The sequence below is a fragment of the Otolemur garnettii genome, unplaced genomic scaffold (genome assembly GCF_000181295.1).
Source record: "Otolemur garnettii isolate 467f Iridium unplaced genomic scaffold, OtoGar3 scaffold00191, whole genome shotgun sequence".
Classification (NCBI taxonomy): domain Eukaryota; kingdom Metazoa; phylum Chordata; class Mammalia; order Primates; family Galagidae; genus Otolemur; species Otolemur garnettii.
The window spans coordinates 1,247,212-1,266,511 of NW_003852586.1; the positions used below are offsets into that span (position 1 = coordinate 1,247,212).

The 19,300-nt window shown below is 44.7% G+C and overlaps 1 protein-coding gene across 1 annotated transcript in view; it reads right to left on the reverse strand.

Annotated features, from left to right (window-relative positions):
* Positions 1-5,278: 5,278 nt before the first annotated feature.
* AMBN (ameloblastin) overlaps positions 5,279-19,300 on the reverse strand; it is a 16,215-nt gene continuing 2,193 nt past the window's right edge. Inside the window, exons 2-11 of the mRNA XM_012812144.2 lie at positions 15,773-15,841; positions 13,435-13,485; positions 11,925-11,972; positions 11,338-11,448; positions 9,783-10,019; positions 8,848-8,886; positions 8,264-8,323; positions 8,117-8,161; positions 7,694-7,738; positions 5,279-5,815 (exon numbers count right to left, since the gene is read on the reverse strand). Coding sequence (XP_012667598.2) covers positions 5,279-5,815; positions 7,694-7,738; positions 8,117-8,161; positions 8,264-8,323; positions 8,848-8,886; positions 9,783-10,019; positions 11,338-11,448; positions 11,925-11,972; positions 13,435-13,485; positions 15,773-15,841 — 1,242 coding nt within the window. The remainder of the gene's footprint in view (positions 5,816-7,693; positions 7,739-8,116; positions 8,162-8,263; positions 8,324-8,847; positions 8,887-9,782; positions 10,020-11,337; positions 11,449-11,924; positions 11,973-13,434; positions 13,486-15,772; positions 15,842-19,300) is intronic.

Below are 19,300 nucleotides of genomic sequence, written 5' to 3' on the forward strand. Positions count from 1 at the left end.
CTGCTTAGGAAATAATGACAGGAAGAAAAGTAGGTGTGTATCCATACAAATGCAACCAGTGTAGGGTTAATCACACTTCCCACCTACAGGAGGCTGAATCCCTAGATGCAGAACCCATGAATATGAGGGGCTGACTGTGTTATGATTACAGCTCCAGATTCACTCTCCACCAGAAAATTCTTCCTTCAGTAAGGCATTATCTATGGTTTTGTTCTTGGTAGGCCAGATACAATAATGAAGAATGCTGCCTTGGAATCTGCTGGGAAAGACAGGATCCTGCAGAGCAGCAGCTGGGTGGTGGTGCTTCTCTCCGAGAGATGAGGAGTGTGCGGTGAGCACACGGGCACAGGACGGGCACTGGGCATTGTGCTTTGATCAGCAGGGTTCTGTGGCGAGGGCAGGTTATCACAGGTCTCTAGAAAAACACAGATGGACATCCTGTTAAGGTGCTACTTGACATAAAAAGACAAAAATTTGTAAGGTCACTGACCCTAACACAGGTCACTACAGTGGGATTCATAGTTTCTTGTCTAGTTCCCAGGCCAAGAGCCTCTCAACTGAGGGGAGACCAGATGCCTCTGTGGGAAGACCCAGCTGCCTTACCAAATTGTAAACCACATACCTCAAGCTAGCCTGCCTGCAGGGGGCCCGAGGCAATTTACTAGGGAGACTGCGTATGGTGGGGTGGGAGAAGGAAAATACCCAGACTTCCCAGGGGTTATAAGACAGTGGTTCTGAGCCTTAAACACCTTCACTGTCTACTGATTAAATAGGAATTGGGGGGGGTAGGTGGAAATTGGCCCACACCCCACTGGCAGTGTGTACAGTGTCTATTGAGTGATGACTGAGTGTTCATGTACAGCAGGGACGGATGTGCCTGATAACCAGAAGAATCCCACAGGGATTCCCTATAGTGGAGTGAGAGCTGCAGCAGGTGGGGCGGAGGGCAGGAAGCTCCTGGGGCTGTGCTCCTCCTTCCTCATTTCTTTTTCTTTTTCTTTCTTTTCTTTTTTTTTTTTTGAGACAGAGCCTCAAGCTGTGCCCCTGGGTAGAATGCCGTGGCATCACAGCAAACAGCAACCTCCAACTCCTGGGCTCAAGCGAACCTCCTGCCTTCATCTCCCAGTTAGCTGGGACCACAGGCGCCTGCCACAACGCCTGGCTATTTTTTGGTTGCAGCCATCATTGTTGTTTGGTGGGCCTGGGCTGGATTCGAACCCACCGGTTTTGGTGTATGTGGCTGGTGCCTTAGCCACTTCAGCCACAGGCGCCGAGCCTCCTTCCTCATTTCTAACAGCACAGTCAGTCCTGCAGAAAGACGGGCAGAGATGCATGTTATCCCCGGAGGCCTGAGAGATATAGGGAGGGTGTCCTTCCACCTTTAACTCCCTGTTTGGCTGGAGCAAAAGCTAAATGGGTCATGGGAAATTACAGTTGTTTTTTTCCAAACTCAGTATGATGGTGATGCCAGCTGCAGATGTGTTTCCGGATGTGGTAACGTCACTGGAGCAAGTCAGCGTAGCCTGTGGCACCCAGTATGTAGCCATGGATCTGGCATGTGCTGTCCTTCTATTCCAAGCAGCAAGAAACATCAGAGCCAGTCCACTTTGGGCAGACACAGACAATACAATTTATACTCTCCTGCCCCAGAACAATGCCACCTCCCCTGCTGTGTGCCATGATATCATCCTGAGGGTCCCTGACCACCTCTATATCCCAGAGGACACCACACCTGTCCAGGACATGGGAGAAGCAATGCAATGGGATTTGATTAGCGTGAAGTAGCAGGCCAGAGTGCGGGAGACAGACACTGCAAGTGTTCATGGGCTGGTGATGTTTCTCAGGGTCTAGTAGTCTCTGGCACATTGCGATAGCTGAATCTTGTACCACCCACAGGGAGGCAGAAGCACAATGCTTGCTGGACTTCTGCATGTTTTAAAGGTGACACAGAACATATAACTTGAAGGGCTGGCAGCTTTGTGTGGATTAGTATGTGGAAGGGTCCATGTTGTGATGCGAGCTTCCCTGCCACTTGGGCATCATGACCCAGGACACTCCACATATTGGGAGTATCTGTAGTTGTGTGGGGCCTGGGGCGCGCTCAGCAGGAGGATAATAGCACAGAAACTTAGGTTTGTTTTAGTGAAAAGTAGTTCTTGCCTTGCTCCTGGGCCCCGTTAGAGACACTTCTGACTATGGGGTGCCAGGCAATGATGTTGCTGTCATGAACTGGGTGACATGCCATCCACTGAAACGCAAACCGAACACGAACAGCAGCGTTTCACTTTGGACATCGAGCCTCTTAGGGTCACATGTGCTGCACAAGCAAAGGGCCCAGGCTTCCACATACTTCCTTCCTCCCAACGACCTTGATGCTTTTCCATCAACGCCCACTTTTGTCTTCAAGGGAGGTAGAATATCAGATGTCCAACGCAGTATTGGTTACACTTGTCCAACTTGATCATTAACATCAACAACCTCTTTCATTGTTAAGGGTGTCCCAGTTTGGAGGATCAATGATATGGCCGCCCTGTTTATAACCAGTCAGTGGAGAGGAAAGGTCCGTGTCTGGTTTATTGGTACAGTATTCTCTATCAGCTGGACGTGGACAGTCAGTGCACTGCAACCCCACTCAGCGGGTGGAACTTTAAATTGCATTCCTGGTGTCTGTTTTGTGTGAAGGGAAAGATGGCCTAAGACAGCAGTCCCCCACCTTTTTGGCACCATTGACAGTTTCATGGAAGGCAATTTTTCCATGAAAATATCCAGGGGACAGGCATTAGATTGTTATTAGGAGCACACACTCAGACCTCTCAACTGTACGGTTTATGTAGGGCTTGTGACCCTGTGAGACTCTAATGCCCATGCTGATCTGACAGGAGGCAGAGCATGGGCCATGATTTGCACTATGAGGAGCGGCTGCAGCTGTGAATACAGATGAAGCTTTCCTGGCTTGCGGGTTGCCAATCTCCTGCTGTGTGGCCCAGTCCCTACCGGTACCAGCCCATGGCCAGAGTTTGGGGATTGCAGGCCTCAGATCCAGAGCTACACTGCTCAGGGTTAGATCAGATTAGTCACCTGGTCAGGGATTTGGAAACAATAAAATTGGGAGATAGTTGATAAGGAAGGTAAACAAGACAAGTTATTTGGACAGCTCTCTCTGAAGGGGACAGAGTGTGAAGATATGTTTCTCAGGTAACTGGTTTCTCAGATACGTTCCTCTGGCTGTGCGTGGGAAACAGAAGAGGAGGAAATTCTCAATAATCCAGACGGCCTCTCCGGATGGTGGCGTTCAGCCTCTTTTCCTTCCTATAGTTGGGTTTGCCCAGTGGGTCTGTGTTTGAAGCAAGGACGGTGGCAGGGATAGAGGCCCCGACCACATAACACGCTCCCTCATCATGTGGATCTATCTGGTTGTGCCCACTGCTAAGTGCCCCAGTGCCACCAACAGAGGCCAAGTCCGAGGCCCCGATGTGATGACTCCCCCAGGGAAGTCATGTGGCCTCGCAAATACATCCTTCAAATGACTCGGAGGGCCCACGGGGGCAGCGATGGAGCGTGAATAGAAAAGCACAAATTCATTGGGTAATGGGAACGATTCCACTCTTATGCTGTTACTGCTGCTGTTTTGCTGAGTTCTTTTTAGAAAAGGATCAGCCGAAAAAGAAGGAAAGCAGCTTCGGCAGTTCCACCTGCCCACTTCAACTCATTCAGCTCTCACAGCGAGCCTGTGTGCCAGGTGGCAGCTCACCTCAGAAATGAGAACCCAGGTGCAGAGAAGTTAAGCTCCTCAACTGAAGCCTCAGACGATAAGAGGTGATGTCAGGTTTGGACCCAGATCTCTCTGTGTGCCTCCTACAGGACTGTCCTTCAGGACACTGTCTGGGAGCTAAGGTGGGTCTCAGCAGGTCTCTGCTGGCCCCTGTGGACATCACTCTCCCCTCCTCACACCTTTGCCAGAGGCAGCAGGGGAGGCCGACTGAGCTTTACCTACTGTACGTCTCTCAGCTCTGATCTATGAAGAGAGGATGGTGCCCACCTGCCCCTACTGAGGCTCCCGACACATCCCCTGGGCCCTTTATCCAGGGCTGGGAATATCCAACCATGGAAGGAGGGGGGGTCTCTGCTTCATGGAGTCTAAGACCTGGGCAGGGCAATTTAGGATAAGGTGGAGAGAGTGGGGTAGGAGGGGTGACCAGCTATGGGCTGGTGCCTCTCAATTTAGGCAGATGCCCTGACCACACACACCTGCCAGGGTAGTAAGTGAGGGCCGTTCTTTGCATGTCTCCTTTCCATGTTACATTTCACAGGAATGAGCTAATTCAAACATGGTGCTTCTCACTCTGCAGTTGCTACAGGCACTGTCCCGAGAAAACCTGTGCGATCCCTCCTAGGCCTGTGAGGCCCCTCAGGACGGGTGAGGGCCCATCTGGCTCCAGGGACACCCTGAGCCTGGCCTTTCCTGTGCGATCCCTCCTAGGCCTGTGAGGCCCCTCAGGGCAGGTGAGGGCCCATCTGGCTCCAGGGACACCCTGAGCCTGGCCTTTCCATAGCACTTTTTGGGATTTGTTAACCCCACGATTCTCTCTCACTGGTCACACCCACTGTGAGCTCTGAAGGAAGGGACTGTGTCCCCTGTGCCCTGCACGGTGCCCAGGGGACGGGTAGATACACTTCCAATGACAGAATGAATGAATTGAATAAAATGAATCAAGGCGCAGCAATAGTAGGGGGTGAGATGCTTTTCTTCTGAATTTAAATATAAATAATAAGCATAGAATTGCTGACATTTTCAGTGAGAAAAATTTTTTATTTAAAATAGGCTAAGTGAGCTTTTGTAAACTAGATTAAATAAAATACTCTACAAATGAGAATTTTAAATCCAATATACCAAACCCAGTAATACCAGTCAGTTCTTCCCCAGTCCCCGTTTAATAAACATGTGTCTGTCTTGGCTTAGAGAAGAAAAGCGGCCCATATTTCCTGGACGTCATAGTGTCGCGCTAGTTAGAGAGACCCCAATGCCTAAGACGTAGGAAGCGGTGATTATCAAATGCTGAGACTAGACTCGCTCCCAGGTTAACAGTACTTGTAAATCCCACAGAAGGTTGGTATGTTTTATTAAGATATAGTGAAAGCAAGAAGGAGACCTACACTATTTCTAGCCACTTGTATTTATTAATACATGCTTCATGCTTTTAATGCTTTGCTGCGGAGGGTAGCAAGTATTTGAGCGGGAAGGTGCAGTGTGGGGGGTGGGGACCCAGCTGGGAGGCCGTCAGGGCTCCTGGTAGCGCCACACCTCGCGCGCGGCCTGGGCCTGCTGCGCTCTGTTCCCCGGCGCCGACGACGTCTCCAGAAGGTCCGGGGCCCCGGTGGTGTCGGTGGTGGCTTCCAGGGGTGTGGTCACGTCAGCCGCGTAGGTCCCGTAGATATCGGCCAGCTCTGGGGTCATCAGCGGGTCTGCCGCGGCCGGGGTGACCCCGGGAGGCCCCAGCCTCTGCCCCGCGGGGCCCCGTGCCAGGCTGGGGTCCTCGTCGTCAGGGAAGGCCAGGAGCCCCGGGTGAGCGCCGGGCGCGAGCTCTGGGGGCAGAGCGGGTTGCTCCGGGTGGGCTGGGCTGGCCTCTGGCCCGGGGGTGTCCGGGGCGCCTCCTTCTCCCTTCTCAGGGCCTTTGGTGGCGGCGAGCGGGGAGTCAAACTCCAGCGTGAAGTCCCCACCCATGGCCGGGTTGTGGGGCAGGCCCCCAAGGCTGGGCCTCAGGCCGCCGAATCCCGGGAACACGGCTTCGTAGCCCATGGGGCCTCCTCGCCCTCCCTGGGGAGGAAAACCTTGGTCAAAGACGCCGCCGTCGCGCGCGGTTGGCTGCCCGGCGCGGTTACACCTGCTCACGTTGAGAGCCAGACGACAGGGACAGGGACAGGGACCCGGGAGTGGCCCAGCCGGGAGTGGGAGTGGACGGTATGCAGAGGCACGGGTCTTACTGGCTCTGAAACTGGATTGGAGGGTTCTGTACTTATCCAGCCTGAGGCCGCTGCCATGAATGGGCAGCCAGGAGGGCAGCAGCGGGGCGGAAGCAAGGCTTGAGGCACAGTGGGTTTGCATTTAGTTTCAAGAAAATAACAAGCAGCTAAAACGGGCCCTGACACAGTAAACAAAAACTGAAATCCATCTTGGGAATGGCATTTTTCAGTGTCCCCCAAATGTCTGAAACTCCACTTAAGAATTTTTTTTTTTTTTTTTTAGTACAAGGGGTAAGAAAAAGTTCAATTTCTCTGGAGGAACTAAAACTAAACTTTTTCTTACTGTGGGCAGATAGAATTCCAGAAATAACCTTTTTTTTTTTTTTTTAAATCCCCCCCTACCTTTGTTGCCAGGAAAATGAGAGGCAAACTCTCAGGCTGGTTGAAACAGTTGAGTGTGACTTGTGTATCTTGATTCTGACTTCCTCATGATTTTGACTCATTTTAAATCTTACCCTCAGTTTCTTGTTATATTTATTGTGTAGCTTTTTGTAAGCTACTGAAACATCTTTTGGGAATGAAACGGACTATAAATGATTTACTATGACAAGGTGGTAGATACCACTTGCTTGAATTTTGAGTTTTGAGCCAGTGTTGGTGCTCTGTGGACCGCACCCCTTCCTGCCACCTTCCCCTGGCCTTTCACTATCTGGGTCTCAGCTTCTGTCTCCTTTCTTCCAGGGATGGCACGTGAAGCCCTGGGCTGCACTGACTGTTTTTCTCTCCTCCTCTTTCCCTCTAATGAAGCTATTCTTGCTGTTGTCCGATAATTGTGACACATCTGCCCTGTGCATTCAAGTCGCTAGAGCTCCCTGAAAACAGGGGCTGATCTCACCTCATCAACAATATCTTCCTATGTGCCTGGACACAGAAGGCTCTCAAAAATGTCAAAATGTGAGTTTTCATTCCCTGATAGCATATGTGTATATTTATTAATTTGATAGAATGTGTAGCTGATAATGACGTGTTAATTCAGTCTGGCTTTGGTTTTGACTTGTTGGGTACTCCAACAGATGTAACAGGTAGAAAAAAGTCACATCATGTGAGTCTGTGGATCTCAACCTTGTGGTGTGCATGGGTAATGATAACAGAGTGAGAATATACTCTCACTGACAATGCAATTTCAAGTTCATAGTAATCACATTTTAAAGTTGGCTTATTTCCTTTTTCTTTTAGACCTTTCTCTTTTGAATGACAAGGCTGTTGAATTTGGTGTTTGGAGGGGGTTAAATGACCCTACAAGGAACAGGGACTCTGTGTGAGTGACACAGATCTTTTTGGTTTGAAGGGTTTATAGATAATGAGGCCTTCACCTGCCCTGCATTGAAAAGACATACACAGGGCAGATGTGTCAAAATTATGGGGTAACAGCAAGAATAGCTTCATTAGAGGGAAAGAGGAGGAGAGAAAAACAGTCCTGCTGCCCATATACAAGGAATGGGGTAAAACCCTATGCTCAGGAATGGCCAAGACTCAGAAGTGAGTGACTATTTAGGAAACATGATGAAATTTTTGGATACTGCTTTGGAATCAGGCTGTTGGTTTTGGAGTGGAAACGTCTGAGTCCCTTGCTTATTTGGCCATACTCGTGAACAGAGTCTCTTGCAGCCGTCATCTGTGACTATTCTTCCCCCTGTCACTATTTTAAGAAGCATTAGAGGGTATTACTCACAGCCATTTCTTCAGAACTCATGATGCCAAGTCTACCAGGGGCATTCTGTCGAAAAAGAAACATTGCATCATATTATGAACTAGCAGCCTGTTTTACTTTCTTAGCTACTCAAGACAAAGTTATGCCATTTAGTATTTCATTAAGTCTTTATATTATTGCTGTGTCCAGAGGCAGAATAAAGTGGAGAGGTGAGTCATTATCAAATAAATGTAGCCAAGTTGGATAATTCAGATCTAGAAATTATTTTTTGTTCAATAACTGTGTGTGAGAACGTGTCTGGCCAGAATTATCCAAATAGGAAGTGTGCCTCCTTACTATTTCAAAGAGTTCTTTGGAATCTCTTATGTGAGGCCTGGATTTTATAATTTCAGTTCTTAAGATAACATTAATTCAATATGATTTTTTAATAGAAGATGGACTTACCAATTGATTTGCTCCATAGGACACATAAAACATTCCTGGATAAAGCTAAATAAATTATGATAGTTATTACAAAATGCATTTTCCAAGGAAAAAAGTTTTCAGTAAATTGCAAAAAGAGAAGTGGTATTTACAAGAAAAACAACTTACTGGAGACTGTTTATTTTGTGGCATTGGGCCCCGAGCTATCAAACGGGCAATTTGGAATATCTTCAAATGATAGAAAACAGAAATAAGTAATTTAACAAGCATATCTCTAGATAAGAGTTATGTGAAACATATTATCAGATGGATTACTATGAAAAAATATTTAATACTTAAGAAAACAAAATAACCTGTTATATTTCATATTTATGGATAAATGAGACTAGTAAAGTATTTAGCTCTTTTTTTCTTTGAAGACTAAAGAGATTTTCTTTTTTTTTTTTTTTTTTTTTGAGACAGAGTCTCACTTTGGCGTCACAGCTCACAGCAACCTCAGACTCTTGGGCTCAAGAGATTCTCTTGCCTCAGACTCCCAAGTAGCTGGGACTACTGATACCACTACAGTACCCCGCTATTTTTAGAAATGGGGTCTCACTCTTGCTCAGGCTAATTTTGAATATCTGTGCTTGAGCAATCCACTTGCCTTGGCCTCTCAGAGTGCTAGCATTATAGGTGTGAGCCACTGCACACAGCCTTGAAGTATAAAGAGATTTTCCCCAAGAAAGTGTCTCACTGAGATCTGTACTTACTGATGGACCTTGTGGACCAGCAAAATCCATTATTGGGAGCTGTGTCACAGAGAAAGATTAAAAAGTACCAGTCAGAACAGAGTCAACGGGGCATATAGGTACCTTGTTTACAGTTATGATGAAACAATCTGAAATGAGTTTCTCTGTCTTACTTTCTTTTAGCCTTTGGGGGAGACATGACCCAAGAATCTATGATTTATGATTGTCTTTTACCAGCATGAAGCATGTATGGGCAGGTAGGTGAGACGCGTCTGTCACGGATTTTCTATCCCTTGGAGAGTAAAAAGCAATGAATTCTGAAATTGGAACATACTTGGTTGGTTTGAATCCTGGCTCTGCCACTTGGTTTTTGTGTAATCCTGGGCAAATTTTGTAACCTCCTGAAGTCTGTCTTCCTCTCTTTAGAAAGGCTGATAATATCTATTTTTTAGGAGTGTGGTCAGGATGATGTGGGGAAGGTTACGTGCCTGCAGCCAACTGGTTCCTTTTCTGTGTACTGCACTGTTCTCCGCATCATTACAAGGTATTTGGATGGTTGTGTTTCTCTGTCAGAGAGACAATAATGCAGAATCCTACTTGCTCTGCTGAGGGGTCCACCATTCTTCTTAAGCTTTCCAACGCTGAAAAGACCAGCGTCAGGAAGCCTGGACTTTCCTGGGCTGCCCTATTCCCTCTGGACACTTCCACCCTTTGTAGCTAAGAAACCAAGTTTTACAGGTGCAGGGCTTTAGAACCTGTGCCTGTCTCTGATGGCAAAGGACATCATGTAATGTTCTATTAAAAAACATGTCTTAGATCTGGAAGACTATCAGAGCATATTTATATTTTCTCGCATTATGCCTGAGAACCATGATAGCTTAAAAGCACCCTGGAACTGGGTCTTTTTTCATTAGGTTAGAGAGTGACCCTGATCTGACTTCAGAGGAAGGAAGTACCTCAGGCTTTGGGAGCTTCTCTTCTGGTGCCACCTGTTCCTGGACGGCGGGCAGTTCTCCTTCCTGCAAGGGCAGCTGTCCCAGGTGGACTGGAGGCTGAGGCCTGCCCTTCTGTGCGGTGCCCTGGACGGCGGTCGCGGCCGTGGGCTGGAGGAAAGGCTTTAGTCCTGCCTGTTGAGGCTGCAGAGCTGGCTGTGATGGGAGAGGTGGGGGGTGCACAGGCAAAGAATATTCATACTGCAGAGAGATTTGAAAACAGTGTCAGGAAAGAATGACTCATTAATCCAGGGTGTCTAGAATTTCTAAAGCAAGAGGGCTTGAGGTGCTTTCTGTCCTGAAGCTATTTCTATGTGGGAAACATGAGTTTACTCAGAATCAATGTCATCTGGGGAGGTCTTGTGTGTGCCAGGCCCCCCTCCCTCCTCAGGGACTGCCTTTGTTCTGGAAGATGGGGTGCAATGTGAACTTCTTGGTGGAACGAGCCTCTTTCTCCTCTGGGCGCCCATAGCTGCCTGTAAATGTCTTTATTGTACTACGTATTCACTGAGTTTACAATTACTCCTTACAAATTTTTGTCCCCCAGTCAGTGGGGAGAGAGTGATACATCTTATTTATCTCGAAAACCCACACTTTACATAGCTCCTAGTAAGTGACTAGCACAGCATGAGTGCTCAATACATTTCTTGAATTAAGGAAAGGATAAAGGGTAATTAAATAAAACATTGACCAAATTCCTGCAGTAGAGAGTCCATCTTGGACATAATTTATCAGGTGAAGACATAGTCGTCTTTAACAAAATTCATTGATTCATTGTCCTACCGAGTGTGGCCTGGAGGTAATTTAGCTCCCGCAGTGGGACACCACAAGGCCCACACATTTCCTGTAAAGCCGCCATGTTCACAGCTTCTTGTAGAAATTACACATGACAGGTGGATTGGTTGCAAACTCCCCAAACCAGCAAGGAAGTCTCACAACCGGTGCCCACACTGAACGTCACACTTCAGCACCTTGACAGACCGGGCGTTGTTTGTCTGAGACTTCCTGCTCTTGGGAGCCCTTCCCAAATGTCTCCACTTTTACTCTCAAACCACAATCTGGTTCCTGTATTTATTAGGCACCTAATAACTAACGGTTAACAGCTTGGTTTATTTATTGACTTCTGTAGGGCTCATGATGTTTTAACTGAGATATTTGCCATCATTTGAATAATTATTGAGGAGATCTTGATTAAAATGAAATTGTCTGAGATGCAGCCTGCTTCCATTCTGGGGAGCTGTTTGCCTGTGGTTAATGCTGGTATCTGTAGTATAGGCCTCTTATATTTTGGAGGACTATGTTATCATCCTATTTAAGATAAATGTACAAATGGGTTAAAATTTAAAAGAATTTTCTAAGTGCTGGGAGCAGTTTTAGGTTTTGTTTTGTTTTGTGTGAGGTCACTTTATCAGTAATTGCCAGTACTGTCTGTTGCTAGTGATTCCCAGGTTAGAGAAAGCAAGTTGGGAGAGCTCTTAAAGCCTGAAGTTCCAAGGCCATGCTGATGTCACTCACTTACTTGCTGAGTTTCATGCTCCCGAGGCCTCATCCACGGGAGGGAAGGCTGTGGGGGGAGGAGGCCCTGCAGCCACAAGGAGTTAAATGACTTCCCAAAGCCAAACCTTGAATACTTCAGACATGCAGGAAAAGAAAGACATGGTCATATTTTAATATTGGATTAAACCTGGCTTTCATTTTCTAAAAATATCCACAGATAGGGTATAGATAGCAAAAGTGATGCGGGTTAACTTAACATGGACCGGCAAACAAACTTTCCCTTTCAGCAGACTTCAAGTCCATTCCGAGCCAGACTGCCCTTTTCCCATAAACTTGTTTGCGTTTTGTCTCTTTAAACATTTGTGTTTTGGGCCATATAATTAAACTGTTAACTTTAGAAAGGATTTTTTTTCACTGTAGAAAATTCAATATTGTTTTTATTTTTCCTGCCATCTTATTTTAGGCTGTCTCAATTCCTTATTTGTTTTTCCAGTATTTAAGATGTTGTCCATTCACAAACAAATTTTACGAATTACAGAGCTGTAGCTAGTGTTACTGCCTTTCCCACCATTCACACTTGCAGTAAGAAATACTTGAAAATACGATTACCTGAGAGAGTGTATTTAATCCCTGCAGACTTCCCAGTTGTCTCATTGTCTAGCGAGAAAAAAAGTAGTTTAATGTTTATCATATATTCCTTTTGGTGCAACTGATTTCCCTTAACATGTGACATTCTCAGAGTTTGAGGTGGGTCAATTTGAATAAAATCATGGCAGACACAAATTGCCACAGAGATGTGTAGATGGTAAATGTGGTCCTGCCACTGCTGTTATTATTGCCACTAACATGATGATATTGCTTTTTACTTAATTAATGGAGCAAAAGTTTTATTTAAGTAGGGTTACATTGAAACATGGGAAATGGCTTATTCAACTGAGATATACACGTAATTGGGAGGACATTGCTTCGTTGAATTTCTTCTTTGCCTGTTACAAATTCATCCCAATGAAGAATTTGAAAAAACAGACAAATAAAACAAAAGCATCCCTCATTTCCTTCCCAAACAAAAAATCCCTCAACAGTAGTAAATAGTAAATATTGGAAGAACTTTTAAGTGTCTGGAGAGATTATCAAGGATGCCGCTGTTTCAATGAAAGTCAATTTCACGTTTTTAATGAAAAGAGATTTTGAGTGCTTCAGAGTGAGATTGAACTAGAAAGTAAGAAAAAACCCCAACAACTCAGTGAAATTAGCTTCCATGTGGAACAAGCATCTAGCCCAAGTAGGCACTGATTACTCTCAGGTTATCATAACATAAGACCTTGTAAAAAAAATTTTAATCTCTTGAATACCTTTTTCTTTATATATTTTTTATTCATATAGCCAAAAATTATATTTTGCTGTGTTTTTCTAGACTGAATATATATTAGTTGCAATAAAACAAACACACCATCCAAGCCATGAAGGAAATACAATAGCACAATGTTAATTTTATTTGTAGGACTTCTTGTAAGCAATTACATTTTGTATAGATAAATTTTCTTCATCAGAATTTTATCAATGAAAAGGAGTGGGACTAAATATAAATTAAATATAAACTACAGAGCAATATGTTTTAATTAACATAGTAATTATATTAATGTAATAATTTAGTTGTATTAATGGGTATGTAATATATAGTAGGAATTAATTGTTAGAACTGCTTTTTTTTCCATTAAATCATAGCTGTGTAGATTAATGCAGTCATGGGGTAAACTCTTATTTATTATCTGTGTGTGCTGTATTTTTTTTTTTTTTTTTTTTTTTTGCAGTTTTTGGCTGGGGCCGGGTTTAAACCCGCCACCTCCAATATATGGGGCCGGCGCCCTACTCCTTTGAGCCACAGGTACTTCTCTGTTAGAACTGCTTTCATTCACAGGCAGATGATGTCTTAAAACACTTGAGAGTTTAAAACTGTAGTGCAAGATCATGTTCTAGCGATATATATGACTTTTCTAGAATTTCTCAGGATGCTGCTGAAGGCTTCTGAGTAGGAAAGCTGAGAAACAGCTGTCTTATTTCTCCTTTACCAGAAATGCACAGTGCAAAGATTACAGATAAAACCTCTGGAAGTACATACCTCAAGGCTCAAACTAGCCATGCCTGGGACCCCTGATTGCTGAGGAAACACCTAAATGGAAATAAGAATAATTTTGAGTTTTCTCTGGTGTGAAACTTCCTTAAATGCATGTTGGGAACAGAAAGTCACCTGATATTAAGAACTAGCTGAGGGTTTTATTGCCAATGGTGTTTTATTACCCAAATGATGTGAGCTTTTGGGAAGAATGAAGAAAAGTTGAAGTTATTTGGGAGAATGGACATAATATTTAATAATTTTGCTCCCATGAGTCATCTGTCTTTTACATCTTAACGCTATGCTTACTTTAAAGCAAAATTTGATTTAGGTTAAAGTTATTCACAGTGAGAAGTAAAATAAAGCAATAAAATGGAAAACAAAGAGTACTTTATACTCTGAAAAATCACAGCAACAGAAACAAGCAGAAGGGACACATGAGCTGAATTTCCTTGTGCTTTTGGCAAACCTGGGTGCTTTCTGTTTGTAGGTGTGGCATAGGTTCACGGCATTCGGAAAAGTCATGTGCAAACCCCAGCTTGCCTCCCATTTCAAAGGGTTTTAGCAAATTCTTTGTTATCCTTAGTGAAAGATTATTTTATGTTTAAACCTGTAGATCTGTGTTTATATTTTTGCATCACAATAGAATATTTAACTACTGTTATACTTGACGTGTTCACTTAAAAGGTGTTCAACTTTTTTAATGAGTTCTAACCTCAAATTTTTCATATAAGTAAACTACCACCTTCTGAGTCATGGAGCAAATAATCCAGTTCTCCAGTCTTCAGTTTTGGACATGAAGAGACAGAGAAAGGCATTATAAATGTGTAGTAAACAGCCACAGAGAAGGTTAGCCACCTGCAGGATGGTAGGAAGGGAGAGTGATTGCATTTGCATGTGGGGACGTGTGCATGTGTGGAGTATGTGTGGGTCAGAATTTGAGAGATCATGAGAGCAGAACCTTCCCTCTTTGTCCCAATTCATCAGTACAGGAATAATCTTGGACAGCTTCAGCTACAAGAGAAAGTCTACTTTGCTTTTCCACTTGCTTCAAGTCATGAGTTAAAGAACAATATTTATAGGAATGTAAATAAACAGATTACATTTCCCAAGCGGAATTAAAGGGAAAGAACAGCCGATGTGATGGGCGGTCAGCTGGCAGTCAGAAGCAATTGTCCTGCTGCTCAGAGTGGACCTGGCGATCCAGGTGTGGACCAGGAGAAGCTTAGAGACTGAGGGTGGCTCAGGCCAGCCTCAATGTCATTATCACACACAGGTCAGCCAGGGTGGTGGCTCCAACCCTTTTTTCACTTAATTCATCTTGTGTGATGGAACAGAGACTCTGTTTGTGACGTAAATGTTTTCATACCTGTAATCAGTTTTCATCTTCTTTCTCCAAAATATTTAACTTTAAAAAAATAGCTAATCTTTTCTCTCAAGGAGTTAAATACCAAAAGTTCGTTCAAGGCCAGCTATGAACTCCTCATGACAAGAGATCCCATCTTATGTACCTCTGTGTCTCCTGGGCCCAGCACATCACTGGGACATGTGGCAGCTGCCACATCTGTCTGATACTTACTGAACACACACAGCAGCTGAGTAAATTCTATGTGACAGCAGTCGCATACCTCTGGCTGGAGTTGTTCAGGGTTCGAAGGACTGTGTGTGTATGAGGACACTAGTGTGGGCCAGGTGGGGAGAAGTCCAGGGCCCAGGGGGCTGTGTGTGTATGAGGACGCTAGTGCGGGCCAGGTGGGGAGAAGTCCAGGGCCCAGGGGGCTGTGTGTGTATGAGGATGCTAGTGTGGGCCAGGTGTGACCCAAAGCATACAGTTAGCCCCATTGCTGTGACCTGTTTTGATTTGAGGAACATCAGCTCTTAGTCACACAATTTCACTCTTACCAGGTAAATCTATTAGTTCATTACTAACTTCAAGTCAAATCACCTTGCTCAGTTTTGTAATCCTGGTAATTTGCCCAGTATGGTCCTTTTTAAAATGAAGAAAATGTGCTTTGCTTTTTCAGAGAAATTCTGTCTTTCCATTTCCATTTTGTAATGATAGTAAGGAGTTTTGCGATGCATTGTGGAGACCACTTAAGTCTTTAAACTTTGAATAGTGGAATATGATTAGGGATTATCTTTGGAATATTTTAAATATCTTTTTGAATAGATAAGTCATGTTTGACTGATTGATTTTGGATGGTGAGGCTGATATCTGGGCAACTATGGCTTTGTCCAGTGGGAACTGTACCACTGGAGTCCACGCAGGGCCTCCCTCCCTGGCCACCAGTGTTGCTGGGGTCCACGTAGGGAGCTCCAGGGCTCACTGGTGAGGCTGACTTACCGGCACCGCGGCACTCACGTGCAGGAACCACAGGGTCAGCAGCAGGCCCTTCATTTTGAAGAGTGAAATCTACAACAAAATTGAGTTGGAGAATTAAATCAGACATTTTTTTTCTCTCTGTTTTTTTTTTGGGGGGGTACAATGTGCTGATTTTATATACAATTTGAAATACTTCAGAATGGTTAAAAGACATTTAAAAAAAATCTTACCCTTCTAAAAACAACCTTGTTAAGGTAAAAAAAAAATAAGATCTTGATGTTGCTAAACAATTGATTTGTATTTGGTAGTTTCTAAAATGAATTGACAAGCAATTGAAATATGTTGAGGCCCTTCTTTTTCCCTTTAAGGGAGGGTTTTCCTAAGTAGACACATAGGAACGTCTCCCTGGTAATTCTTTAAGTGCTGTGTTTCTTCTTAGAAAATGAATCATGAATTTGAAAATTCCTGCCACTAAGAGAAATATTGGCCTAGAAAGTATCATTTGCAGACGTTTATACTTTGCTTATTCCCCTGGGACAAGTTTTGAAATGCATTTGTAATGTAAGACACTCAATAACCATTTTATAACAAGCCTTTATTTGTGGCTATATAGGATATATAATTCAACGTTTAGGCTGTCTGCATAACCATGCCAAAACTTATCTTTTTAAAATAAGAGTAAACCGAATATTTTAGTTTCCTTTAATATTAGTGAAAAATACATCAGAAAATTTAGTTTGCATCTTTCTAAAGTGAGTTATCTCTTTATACAGGGTGCCCATAAACTTCATGTGCAATTCTAAGTTTGTAACATTTTAAATTTGCACATGAACTGTATGGACACATAAACTTTATGGGCACCCTGTATTTATTTTATAAATTCTAAAGGCTCTTGACCCTTATATGAATGGAGACCTGCCTGGCCAGGAGATTTGCTTGTCTTCTAATACTTTTCAAAACTAGGCACTGTCACTAATAATCACAAATTGTGAAAAAAAGTCTACAGATAAGTCTTTTTCCTTCAGTTGCATGGGTATTAGGCATGTCTTCTCTGGAACACCCTAAGGGATTACAATAAGCTATTACTCAGCTTCTGGTGACAAATGAAGACAGATCCTCTTTATAGAAGCTGCGAAGATTGGAAAAAGGAATTCACAGGAAGCTCATACAGTCCCATTTACCTTAGATGCCGCTGTGCACTGTGTCCTCAGGGCCTGCCGATGCCAACCAAGATAGTCCCAGGGAAAGAAGACGGAAATGGTTTCTGCACTGTGTGTGGGACTCTCTCTGTACCTCTCATTCGGGGAAGATCAGAAACCTTTATTTAAAGTGCCAACCCGCCAATCAAAATGGGGGACCGTCTCTGCTCCTGTGGGAGTCCACACCCTTTCACTGCGTGCAAGGACATCAGCCGGTGGGGGTCTCATTATTTTAATTGCAGCTCAGTTCTGCATTTATTCAGGGAGACTGATTGCAGGGGAGGCAGGCCAGGAATAATGGACATGGGCTCCAAGGATAATCATTTTGGTGAGCTGGGGGAAATATCTGTAAAACAGACGCAAAACAAACCATTATCTGTTTTGTGCAGGTTTTTATCTGCAGATAAAGCTAGTTGCCCCAACACTAGCATTCTCAAGATGTTCACCCTCACGTTTGTTGTGGTAAAAGTACCCCCCCCCCCCAGTCTAACAGAAACACTAAAATGCCTCCTTGGGCTTGTGAGGAAAGACACAAATGTTAGGTGGATGATGAATGCGTATGAGTTCTTCTCCTTCTGAATTTCCTAGATGTTTTCCTATCTGATGATAATTGCCTGGCAATAGCCAAGATGTTCTAAGAAATTTTAATTGGACCCTCGGTAAGAATCACTTCCAGTAGAGCTATGGTGCATAGTTTTGCGCATGGGGCGGGGGCGGGGGTAAATCAGAACATTCTCCAGGAATGAATCCAATCACTGGGTACCCTCTCACCGTCTTTAGACAAACTCCTCTCTGGGATTAGTGTCAGGTGGGGTTTATGAGACAGCTGGGCCACCTGAAAGGCTAACACGACATGGACGTGTTTTCCCCATGAGTAGATAACTATGTCTTGAGCACAGTTTGAACATTGGCTACTTTCGTTATTTCTCTGCCCCTATGTGTCTTTCCAAAGTGTGATTTCAGACAGGGTCATTGGCATAAGCATTTAAGACTAGTTTCTGAAGAAGGGATGAGTCAGTGCACTCTTTGGGGAAGTAGGGATCTTGCCAATTACAGGGAACGCTGGGGAAGCTGATGTTTTGAGAGAAAGATGTCTCTGTGCCAAGTAGGCCTGAGAGCTTCAAATTCATGTTATGTAAGAAGCTGTCCCTGAGAAACTCTGTTTCCATCAAAAACATGGTCACCTTGAGGGAGCAAAGAGCATGTGAGTGTGCTTTGTAAACAGCAAAGTGCTGCTGAGATGAAGAGCGTGCTCTGTCTCTCTCTCCCAGCTCTGATGCAGTCAAGTCTCTTGCTCTCCCTGGCAGCTTCTGCCCATAGGGCAGGGATGGTGATTCATCCTCAGGCTTGTCCGGAATGTTGGATCAGACAAGGGCGCAGCAGCAGCCAAGCAGGGAGTGAGACTGCATGAGATGTGAGACCCAGGCAGTGTTTGTGTGTGCGTGCGTCTGTGTGTGCACGTGTGTGTCTTTGTATGTGTGTCTCTGTGTGTGCACACACTGTGTCTTCGTGTGTCTGTGTGTGTGTCTCTGTCTGTGTGCCTGTGTGTGTCTGCATCTGTGCGTGCGCCCTCTACAGCCCGTGAGCATGGTTATGACATGATAATAACGATGTTTTGCCAGGATTGTTACTCTCTCTGTGCTCCCACTCGAACACCCAGCATGTCTGTGGTTCTCTTGCTCCTTCTCTTTCTTAGTGTCCTACTCAATCCTGTATTATTGTCTTCTTGGTGTTTACCTCATAGTTTCTTTCTCTCCTAACACTTGGTATATTAACACCAGACGTGTCTTCCTGAGAGTGGGGCATCTTTGCCTCACTCAGACTCGTTCCTAGGATCCCTGCGGTTTCCTGTGAAGTTGCCTCCCTGTGACCAGGGAGTGAGGCTGCATGAGATGTGAGACCCAGGCAGTGTTCGTGTGTGGGAGGTTCAGTTCGTCCTTCCAGCCCTACCTCCCACTTCCTGTGAGACGCTCTGCACTGATGTATTAGTTGTAGTGATTGCTGTGTCAGGTGGAGTTGGTTTCATATTTTTTTAATTTTTGTGATAGATTTTTTAAAAAATTTAAAAATATTAGAGGTGGGCATGTTTTGTTTACATACTTTGCTTTTGCCCAGACTGAGTCAAAGTTATGTGTGCCCTTACCCAGAGAGTGTGTGCTGTGCCTGATAGGTGTGAGCTTACTATTACCACCCCCACCCCCTCCAGAGAGTGTGTGCTGTGGCCGACAGGTGTGAGCTTACTATTACCACCCCCGCCCCCTCCAGAGAGTGTGTGCTGTGCCCGACAGGTGTGAGCTGACCCATTACCACCCCCACCCCCTCCAGAGAGTGTGTGCTGTGCCTGACAGGT